This window comes from Mya arenaria, chromosome 10 (genome assembly GCF_026914265.1).
Source record: "Mya arenaria isolate MELC-2E11 chromosome 10, ASM2691426v1".
Classification (NCBI taxonomy): Eukaryota; Metazoa; Mollusca; class Bivalvia; order Myida; family Myidae; genus Mya; species Mya arenaria.
Window position 1 is genome coordinate 50040112 of NC_069131.1, and position 11886 is coordinate 50051997.

At 34.1% G+C, this 11886-nt stretch overlaps 1 protein-coding gene across 2 annotated transcripts; it reads left to right on the plus strand.

Moving 5' to 3' along the window:
* LOC128207027 (CUB and zona pellucida-like domain-containing protein 1) lies at positions 1 to 7459 on the plus strand. Of its 2 annotated transcripts, XM_052909823.1 has the most exons (6): positions 1 to 173; positions 493 to 553; positions 4574 to 4711; positions 5058 to 5260; positions 5771 to 6159; positions 7131 to 7459. In XM_052909823.1, the coding sequence occupies exons 1-6, from the start codon at positions 156 to 158 to the stop codon at positions 7330 to 7332; spliced, it is 1011 nt and encodes a 336-aa protein (XP_052765783.1). In that variant the 5' UTR covers positions 1 to 155; the 3' UTR covers positions 7333 to 7459. The 2 variants fall into 2 exon arrangements, with proteins under 2 accessions (XP_052765783.1, XP_052765782.1); XM_052909822.1 differs by lacking the exons at positions 1 to 173; positions 493 to 553 and adding an exon at positions 3248 to 3372.
* Positions 7460 to 11886: the final 4427 nt, after the last annotated feature.

Consider the following 11886-nt stretch of genomic DNA (forward strand, 5'->3'; position numbering starts at 1 on the left):
AATATTATGTGTAGTGCTTGTTAAGACTTCAGCGTCCATATGTTGTGGGAGCAGATAACATTCGATGAGAATAGAAGTTCGCAATTCAATATCAATGAATAATTGTTTTGGAGTCAAATGCAGTGTTCGGCCAAAACTTGAGGATATCATACTTAATGCTTTCCATTATCAAGGTATTGTAAGCTATTTCTATAATAATGAGTAGGTTTATATTTGAAACAATAATTTGTACTTAAGAAAACACTTTCGAAGGGAAAGGGTTGCTAGATTAACATATCGAATCGTAACGTAAGCTTCAAAGTTGTAGTAAAATTCGGATAAATGAGAATTGGTGAGTGATGAGTGAGTACCAAACAAATCAGGTGGGAAGCATTAATCCAAATTAATTAATTAATTATGCAATATCCAAAAATAAAATGTCGTTTGTCAAAGACGTGGATAGCCTTCAACATTGTAGTCCAGATATGTATACCGAAAATGCTTGTTTTACAGATGAGGCGAATTTGGTGTGTTCTTGTTTTAACACAGTATGTAACAGTGGCCTTTGACCTAGGTAAGTCATTTGACAAAATAGGTCAATTGAGCAAATGAAGGTTAATATCTATGTGGATTTTCGCCTATTTCACATTGAGTCTCGTTCTGCTCATTAGTATTTCAAAGCTACATAGCTTATCGAAGGCTAATCGCACGACGGACCATTAATTTGAAAATAGAGCTACGTCCATCGATGTACTTCTAGTTATATTTTGATTATATTTTGTTCCTTTTAAATATTATCTCACATGTTTGAAAGATTCAAACGATTCAATAAAAAACAGGTGATTTTTTATTTTTTTTAATTTTATTTTTTATGTTTCGTCTATTCAGTTTTTGATGATATCCTATGCATAACAGTGATACCATCTATATTTAACAACAACATTTATATTGACAAGTCAAAGAATAATTAGTTAATATTTATTTGTGGTAGCATGTTTTTAAAAACGATAATATTCATCTGAGAGAAATTGCTTCTCAAAACGAGCTCTTTTGTCATTTTAAAGGGACTCACTCGTCCTTTTTTAAATTCAATTTTTTATAACGAAAAACAGTGTGGCAAATAAAAAATGTTAAAGAACAAAGATTCTTACGACTGAAACGCTTCAACAAATGTTGATATATGCTCAAATATTGATGTATAAAATTTTGAATAGCGTTAGAAACGCGATTGAACAAATGGCTGCTGCGTGATTGGTTGCTTGATACTATCACGTGATACTTCCAATGTGTAACATAATAAGTATCTTCCATGGCCGAGAGTGTAAGATAGGTTCATTCCGACCCGAGCGTAGGGTGTTTTGCGGAAACTCGGTAAACCTCGTTTCGGAAACGAGGTTTACCGAGTTTCCGCAAAACACCCTGCGCGAGGGTCGGGATGAACCTATCCTACACGAGCGGCTACGGTAGATGCTTTTTCTCCCACCTCGGTTAAACAAAATTAAGTAAAAATGTATTTTTTTGCTAGAACTCTTTTGTGCTTAGTGAAAATAATTGCGTATGGATATGCGATAGCACGTGGTTGTCATGGATATGCGCGCAGTGATACAGTTAATGTTAATGGTCAAATCGGTGTTTTTAAATAGTTCTAAAGAGAATGAAGCATTATTTATTGATTGGTGCGTGAAAAATGTTTTATGGTGACATTTGAATCGAGAAATAATTAATTAGCGTTCTAAATATTACCATAAGACAAGATTTCCTTGATGCTACTGACGACATTTTTCAACAAGGGAGTTAATTACAATGTGGTGACCATTAAAAAAGGAGTTCCATACGGGCATTTTATCTTGGCCCGTGGGCAAGATAAATATATCTAGCATGGTTCTATTGGATCTACTTATCTGAGGTGGGAGAAAAAGGTTCAATGTTTCGTCCACTTTGGTAGGAGTCCATGTTGGCGAGTAGTTTTGGTGACAGCTTTATCTACTCCTTGACTGCACCGGTGTGGGTTCGTTCCCCACCACAACAAGGTTTTTTATACATTAATTGTATTTAATTGTATTTATGCCTTTTGTGTATCGAAGAGTAAACAAAGTATGATATAAGTGTTTCAGATGCATTACCGTGAAAAAGAGATTTTTTTCCGAATACATGAGCGAGTGTGCCTTTAAGAGGAAAATACATATGCTAATGGTAGAGCTCATACCCACGCATCATTTGTCAGAGGAATATACATAATATTATGTTCTCATCCTACAGCGTTACCATTCGTATTGCATTATTGTTTACATTCCTACATGCCCAGCTGACTTAAGAGTATTTATCATCGATTGTTATCTTATATATTGCTATATGTTTTCTTTTGTTCAGAAAATATTGCTTTGAATAAGCACGCCTGGCAGTTCATTGATAATCGAGATACCACAGATGGTATTTGGTCCGCTAGTAACGCGGTGGACGGAAATAAATCGTGCAATCTTGTAGACACCTAACTTTATCTGGGTATGGGCAAAATGCCTGGTGGCAAGTCGATTTAGGGTCTACTTATATTATCGAGAGAATGAAGGTCCACGGGCGATCAGATGGCGTTGCGGGTAATTATAATAATGTTAAACCGATTATGTAAAAATCATGATAGATCTGTCATGTGTCTGAAAAATGATTGAAAGACGTGATTTTGGTAAAACACCGGATCAACAAAGTATCGTCTCGGTATTACACCCTTTCGGCGCCCTGTGTAAAATCAAAACGAACACTATTCTCTGTTCAAATAACAGTGATATTATCAAGATAATGGACACATGGTTGAACCATATTATGCAGGCATATTATCTGTTATTACATTCCTGTGTCTAGTCCTACTTCTATCATTATTTTAGTTTTTACATTAAATATATTACTAGTTTTATCTAAAGCCCTGTCATAAAATGTGTTCCTTTCTGTCCGTAAGCACATTTTGTTTGAATTCTAAGTGCAGTGTTACGTATTTCTCGTCTTTTATCAAATGTAGATTTGTGAAATTTAACACCATGCATGACGTAGTGAAAACAGCATGTTAATCTTATTGTATTGCCCGGTAAACCATCGATCTTGGCAGTTGTGAGCAAGTGTTTAATCCGAAGCGATACCGTTGCAATATTTTCATTATTATTCACTATGCAGTTCAGCTCGAAGGATTTAAGGTCTTCCTCTCGATGTCCAATGTAACGGGAAGCAATACATCAACCCCTATGGTTACACAAACAAACACAAGTATCTATCCAAGCAATGGCCTTTTCGACATGAGATTTTCACCGACAAATGCACGTTTTGTGCGCCTAGAGATGCCCGATAGTATATATGACATACCTATCGTACTGTGTGAGGTAGAAGTATTTGGATATAGTACTAACGGTGAGTAATTGTGCACATACTAGTAAGCGTATAAAAATGTCGATTCGTATTATAACATATGTTCATTTATTAATATTTACTGCTACTGCGTTTTTCCTTTGCCCAACGTGGAACTCGATTGTTTTATGAAAAGTTCTATATACAAGACATATGGATCTTCACATGTAGAAATCTCAAATATAAATCATAAAACGAATTTCAATTGCATTGCATCTGCCTCTCCTAAACATTGTTGTTTTGAGGACCTCTCTAAATGTTTTTGGTGAACTCATTAAATGTTGTTTATGACCTCACTTTAGTTTCATTTATATATTACTCATATTATATGAATTAAGGTTGTGACTCGAATGGCATCGAAAACTGTACGATTTATGGCAATGAATCATCCTTTGAAAATATCATGAAACCAACTAAAGAAGTATGCAAACTAGGTTTGACGGGTCCTTTTTGTAATACAAGTACGTTTTATTGACGAGCAGAGTAGATCCTGTCCAGCTAATCATTTTTTAGAAATGTTTACTTAACTTATTGCAGCTTACTTCTGATAAAATCCTCTAAAAATGATTGTTTCATAATTTAAGGTGAAATTCGTTTGTAATTCAATGTATTTTAATGTTTTGAACGCTGCTTTTACGTGCTTTGAATCATAGTGACGTTTAATGACAACAATGACTTCGGAACTGCAACAGAAGTAACCGTTGCCTAGATTTTGATTAATTAAGAGTTATAATTGTAAATGGTCTTATTGCTGAATTACAATGAAAAAGTCAGTTAAAATATGACACCGTACTATAATAAATTATCTTAAACTTATGTGTATGTGTATGTGTATAAGGAGACATTTTTGTGCCTGGACACTCCTCTGTCCCTTGGGATTTTGACCAATTTCCCTACTCTAAGGGTGAAATTTAGACAACATCTATTGCGGTTTTATGATCATTTCAAGCCAATGAGAAAGAAAGTACCTCTGATTTTTCTGTGAATCCAGGTCCTTTTAGTTTATTGCTGTACACATACGTTATGCACTCCACTCTAATATATGTGCTCATAAAGTATGTTACTCATATATATAAATCCCAGGGAGGTTCTCTTTTAAGCATATCAATGCATTATCAATTGATATTTTCCCTTACATTTGATTTTAGATTCTTTGTATGTTCTTTTAGAAATAAACAAAGAGTAAACCAAATCAATTTTACAGGTTGTGATGACGGGACATATGGCCAGAACTGCAGTGAGATGTGTGGAAACTGTCTGAACAATTCTGTATGTGACCCAGTGAACGGCTCATGTCCAAGTGGATGTGACAAAGGATTCATGGGTCTTAGATGCATTGAAAGTAAGAGTTGTTTGTGGTGTTTGTATTTGTGTATGTGGTGTTAGTTTGTTTTCGGTGTTTGAAATTGTGTATGTAGTACTGATTATTTTAATCATTAGGTCATTTTCGTTTCAACCATTGTCTTGTGTTCCTACACACAGTGTAGTTTTGAAATTTTGACTTCCTGGTTTGTCCCTGTAGTTTTCATTGTATTATTTACTAAACGTAATTGTTCAAGAAATATACTGTTATGAATGAAAAGGAACTTTGTATCGTATTGTATAAATAGTTATGCACGCTGTCATAACAAACATAAGTGAACATTATCTTAAGCACATATAAGTAAAAACTGATCTTATGATTGCAGTTGATTATATAAATTTGGCGATCCAACATGGTTGCACAAGCTACAGTTGGAACATAAGCATGGACCTGGCATTGCTGCAGCAGAAGTTTCCAAATATAACGGAGTCAGATGTTTTTCTTGGTGGAAGTTCTTGCAAAGGTGTCATAAATGGAACATTGCTCGAGTTTGAGTATGACTTTACACAATGTCACACTTCTAAACAGGTAATTTTATTCCATACACAATGTCAAACAAACGAACAGCTGTTGTATTCCATACACAATGTCATACATACGAACAAACACTTTTTTATTTCATAAACAATGAAATATATACAGACATGTATATCATTTCATACACAATACCATACATACAAACAGCTTTTTATTCGATACACAATGTCGCATATACAAACACATTTTCTTATTCCATACACAATGTTATATGCACCAACATGTATTTTATTTGATGCATTCGTTTAAACAGTTATTTTTATTTGATACACAATGTAATACGACCAAACATACACGTTGTTATTAATTATTTAAAAAGTCATACAAAAAAGCTAATTGTGAGATTCGACTTACGAAAGAAGGTTTAGAGAAAAAGTGTTTTCACTTTATTGTTTTTCCTTCTTGTAAACACTTCTTGGAAAAAGTCATCCATAGGACCTTTACATGGCGTGTTGTGTATATGGCACTGAAAATAATCGCTTCAAATATTTGCATTTTCAGAAACATGATGATTTCTTTGTTTACAATAACAGACTTGTATACGCCAAGTTTGACGAAGACAATGCAATGATCATTCGCCAACATATTTGGGAGTATGAAGTAGAATGTGATTTGGTAACAAGCGGCCAATCTTCCTCCCATATTCACCATGGCGTACATCATGATCATGCCATAACAGTTCAAAACAATATCAATTTAGCCTTTTACAGTGATGCTAACTTTGCCGATCAGATAAAAGGCAATCCCGTGGAAGTTCACACTGGTGATAATGTTTACGTCAAAGTATTTACGACGATTGCTGATTGGTCAATGAAATTGAGGCTACACTCGTGCTTCACAAGACAAACTAGCTCAGGAGCCGCAACAAATTATTTTCTTATTAAGGATGGGTAAGAATAGCAAATCGAAATGATGTTTACCTCTTATTTTCTCCCACCTCAGATAAGTAGATCCATTCATTTAACCATGCTAGAAATTCTTATCTTGCCCACGGGCGAAGATAAAATGCCCGGATGGAACTTCTTTTAATGGTCACCACAGTGTAATTACCTCCCTTGTTGAAGACTGTCGTCTGTAGCGCATCATGGAAACCTTGTCTTGTGGCAATATTTAGAACGCTAGTTAATTATTTCTTGCATCAAATGTCACCAGAAAACAGTTTTCACGCACCTTTCAAGAAATAATGCTTCACTCTTCTTAGAACTATTTAAAGAAGGATCAGACCATTTAAATACTCTGAATCACTGCGCTAATATCCGTGACAACGACGAATTATCGCATATCCGTACGCAATTATTTTCACTAAGCACAAACGAGTTCCAGCAAAAAAATACATTTTTACTTAATTTTGATTAACTGAGATGGGAGAAAAAGCATCTACCATAGCCGCTCGTGTAAGATAGGTTCATCCCGACCCTCGCGCAGGGTGTTTTGCGGAAACGAGGTTTACCCTACGCTCGGGTCGGAATGAACCTATCTTACACTCTCGGCCATGGAAGATACTTATAATCTCGTCGGAATATTAAATTTATAATAATTGCAATGTTTTTGTTAAATTCGTACGCCATATAACGTTAGTAACCTCTTGATTATTCATATTGATGTCTTTGTGTTACAGCCTTGTGTTTAAATCTTAAAGATACCCGTCGAAATTTAAGTCTGAAAAATACTTCTGCAAACCAAAGTGCATATATTATGAAGTGTGATATGTATTTGTAAGTTTAAATATATTTAAATATGATTTAACATTTTTTTTTATAATAGACGTGTGTTGTGTGAATTGGTAGAGCGTGTTATATATGTTTGTTTTGTGTTTTGGTTAAATGGCCCTTTGTTTATGTTTCATCATCAATTATTTTAGGTGTGAGGTCGACAAGTATACACACATCATGTCGCAGTCAACGCACGAGACCACGTTCATGTTTCAAGACTTTGAGTACTCTTCCGATCTAGAGGGTCTGGACGTGTTTTGCAATGCAACCCTTTGCGATACGTCTGATTTCACGCCACGTTGTATGCAGTCTTGTAACAGGCTATTCCAGCGGCCAAATGTAGTCGGATAGCATACCATTTTGACACATTAATTGTTATATTAGCATTGCTAAAGTAAAATATTTCAAGACTGATATTATATCAAGGAAGTGGCTAAAATCATTTGCTTTCAACATTTTCTACGAATCATAAATATATCTTGCTGTTTACAGACATTCAGTATTTGTATAATAATATACTATTTATGTCAATACATTACTTTCTTGTCCATTTCTTCACAATTCCATTAGATGAATACATTCATTTTATCACAAATGACTTTATATTTACCATAGTATGCTGCTAAGGGCTACAACTCTTGTATGCCGTTGAATAAACGATGACACTGTATGATTTACCTTTATGAAATTTAACCTTTAGACATTTTTATTTTTATAAAAGAAAAATGATTTGTTTCTTTTCGATCAATCGTACTATACAATCCTCAAATAGACGCCAGTTCGAATTGGAAAACGGATAATGGCTTTCAGCAAAATCGTCTACATACATTTTTCTTTAATTAATACCTTCTTGCAGCTATTTGTTGACAGATTGTTAAACCGATAACCTAAGTAACTGAATGTGATCCTTATTAAATGTATATGTGAAATATATAAAATGAGGCAAATATACAGTTTTCCCAATCGTGAATGATTTGGCGATGTTGCCAAGACTGTTCTTTTTTTGCAACTGAGCCTTGCTTAGAATATGCATATGATACGGTTTATTGAAAACATGACCATTCGAAATGCTTACGTAGAAGTTATATGTCTGTAAAATATTTAGTACTTCTTGTTATCAATAAATACGGAGACAAAAAATATATAGCGTTTTAGTCCCGTACCCGTATCATACAATGACCCTTGGCTAGAGGAACCGTTTTACCTTAACCTTTATGTCTTTGCTCAACTGTTAATCGTGTTTGCTTACTTTACAAATAGTAGTTTAAGCAGAAATGTTGGACTCTTGTTCAATTCTTTTGTCTGCATTTGTAAAAATAGTAATTCTTAATTTGATTTCTGTATTCATATCAGTAAAATTGACAATGTTAAATCTGCATTAAGACTCGCTAGCGTTTTTTGTAAGAGCATCCGGTGACAAGTGTATACCAACGCTGCATTTTCTCTGTCGATAAAGGTTTTATTTCTCAAACACAAATAAAGGCAACGCAATTGGTGATTGTTGAAAAGTATCTTTGAAAAGTATTTGCATTAGGTGCTCTGAATTGTTTACCTCCGTCTGCAGATAGAGTTGGGATCTCTAATTATTGAAGTACTTGGGGTTTACCTTTTCGTTTTTTATTATTATTTGTTGTATTGATAAGTTTCCTCAAGTTAATGCATACTTTGATAAGATTTACCTTTTGCGTTTTATCTTTATTAAGAATTGTTGGGATAAGAGTGAGGTTTGTGCACATAAACTGGTTTAAACCCCCAGTAAATTTACATTTTACTGACCGTTCCAAGGCGGTACCTAACAATTCATGATAAACATACCAATTATTTATATATATATATATATAGTATTTATGCACTGTGCTGTTTGTAGAGTTTTGTGCTGTTCTATGTTTCTTGTGTGTGATTTTGTGTTCTATGTCTTTGGCGTTTGCCCATTGCCACTAAACCGGGGTTATGTTTAAACTTTTTGCTACTGAGCATGTTTCTGTAGCTTTTTGCATATGTATTAAACATAAACGAGCGTTATACCACCGGTGCCATGTGATATGTAAATATTCTGGAAATGAGTAATGACCTAATTAAACGCAGTTCATAGAACATTGCGACACAGACAAATTCGACGACACAAAGACTCTCACTTAACAACACAAAATTGTTCTTTCCTTTTCAAAACTAAGGACGTAGTTTTATAAGTAAAAAACTAAAACCGCTTGTTCCACGGTAAAGTACATGTGTATGTATTTTATTAAATATTATCTGGTCATGTGTCGAAAGAGTCTCCGGACATTTCAACCTCTGGGACAATTTGACATGTCGGCACTGTCATTATATCCCCTGAGAAGTTTTGGGTATGCATATAGACCAATTATTTAACAGTATTTGAACCTTTAAACTCTTAACTTAAAATTTACTTATCTGTTTTACATTTAGGAACTGATAAAACAACTAAGTATGTAAGTCAGATAGGGACAGGCAAATATATTTATAAAAGGTCTCTGACAGGTCTGCATTGCATTAACTTCTCCATTTTGAGCGATTCCCCAATTCAAATGATAATCATAGATTAGACCAATTTTGTATTAGTCGTCATTGGTTTGCTGTCTTTGATTTTCATCATCTTATTTCGTTTCCAATTTCCACCGTTTGTTGTTTTCTTTCCATAAGCACCTCCGTGATGATCAGATTTCCAAAATATTGTGTTTGGCACTACTTTATTGAACCAAGCCTTTTTCAAGTGCCGCTTGTCCAAGTTCAAGGCCTGATATTATTTAACTTAGTTTATATATACTCTTTTCATTGAAAAGGCGTAGGGTTTATATTCTGAAAACGGGGTCATTTTCTTGAACTACTGATACTGCTGGTACGTGTATACCAGGGACACTCCACATGCTTAAAATTGTTATCGCTATTTCGTAACCGCTTCGTATGATGCATTCATACGAATCCGACTTGTAAGGAAGAGAACAGTGATTTTGTATTCAATAATACTGCCTTCACAATGTACTAAATGTAGACATACATATATAGCTGTAGCAAAATACACCATATTCATTTGAGAACGTCCCTCTGCGTATCCCTGTTATTTACATTGCATTATGCATTATGATGTTTATATTAGTGTTTTCGTTTCCCCCCTGTTTTCTGTGGACTTAAGACGAGAAGTATAGGATACCAATACTATGTGGAACATCATAATTATGAAATATTAATCTGGAAAGGCTTACCCAATTTGCCAGATGAATCTTACATATATTATTGAGCCATGGTTCGTGAACTATACAAGCTCATGAACCCAGGTTCAGGAATTGGCAGTTTAGTTCTAGAGCAGAGAACCATTTTGTAATTAATACATTGTTTTTAATTTGTTATAGGTACACGATTTATCCTGGGACATTTGTTTGAATTATAAATACACCATACAGTGTTTTCAAATAAATCAATGCATCTATAATACTAATTTAAACAATAACTAAACATATGCCTTAATATAGAATAAGCATATGCAACATCTTCAGTAGATAAGTCAATCAAAACATTTCCTAACGGTTTCTATTAATTAACATTTAAATCTTGAATTTTGAAGACCTGACAATGTAAGTGTGTTATACACTTTGTGCTGTTACCATTAATTAATTGTTTGTCGATATATTAGCACGACAGCTGCAACAATTTTTAAAAATTATAACTGTAATATTTAAAAAATATCCCGACATCTGACATCCTCTTCAATATAAAACTATTAAGAGCCTAAGAAAAAATACAAAACCTTTGAATATTGCCCTGATCAAATGACGCTTGATTTAAATGTAACAATAATATGAAAAACAAAAACTTGTAATAAGAAATAAATGAAAGAATCCCGACCTACACACCTTTCTTTTTGGGAGTATTTGTGAGTTGGGGGTGGGATGTGGAAAAGGAAACAATCATATTTGTTTTTTCGGCCTGAGTATATTAGAAACAACCTGTGTTTCATCTATTGACTTCACATATTTCTTATGTACCCTTTCAAACTAGCCGAAATGTTTATGAATCATGTCTGACTATATTTAACCTTCTACGAGATGTAAACCGCGTTATTCGTATTTTCTGAAAACGTTGTGCAATCTGGGATTCCACTTTATGACTACTACCAAATTATTGCATCATGCAAACAAGATACATGAAAGGATATATAAAATCAAGATATTTATTATGTTCCTTTGCCAATATGACACTTTAAACGATTTTGAAGATATTGCAAACTATGCGAATTATTTTGTTTAGTAATTATAAGACATTGTTGTTTTGGCTTCAGTCTTTAAATACCTTGTTAATTCATTGTTTCGTGCTGAGAGACTTTTGCTTAAAATGGTCTGTGTTTAAAAACTTAATGCTGGGATACGTGCTAGGTCAAGATCAACCCACAATGAGCGCCATTAATGTCGATAATTTCAAGGAGGACCTACATGTGATGATACACAAATACATTTCAATAATTCCTACGTTTGTTGCCACATGTTATTCCTCGTTGAATGTCGATAAAGCTTTAATCATTATGCATATACACAGAATCTAGGCAAGGCCCTGCAAATTCCTGTAATTCATCAACAATGTCATGTTTTCAATGGAAGTACAGTTTGGTTGCACTACCTACTTGGTCATGACTTAGGATACACTATTATGTATCTTAGGGCTAAAAACACGTAAGCTACTGTATCGATAAGATCAACTATTATAAAAAGATAAATACACAAAACCTAGCATGGTGATGTGTTAAAAAAATAAAATTAATTTGACAAAGTAAATAAGAAAATTTTCAAAAGGAAAAGAAAAAATATCTACCGGCAGCAGGATTCGAACCGCGTACTCCATGTTTGCAGTAGATAGGTACTCGTTTGTATCTCATGTAAAACGCCTACACAAGCG

Excerpts from the sequence above, each read along its gene's own strand:
- LOC128207027 (XM_052909822.1), top strand. The coding sequence starts at position 3,261 with ATGAGATTTTCACCGACAAATGCACGTTTTGTGCGCCTAGAGATGCCC. Across the intron at positions 4,712-5,057 it reads GGGTCTTAGATGCATTGAAA|TTGATTATATAAATTTGGCG; the intron begins GTAAGAGTTGTT and ends TTATGATTGCAG. Across the intron at positions 5,261-5,770 it reads AATGTCACACTTCTAAACAG|AAACATGATGATTTCTTTGT; the intron begins GTAATTTTATTC and ends TTGCATTTTCAG.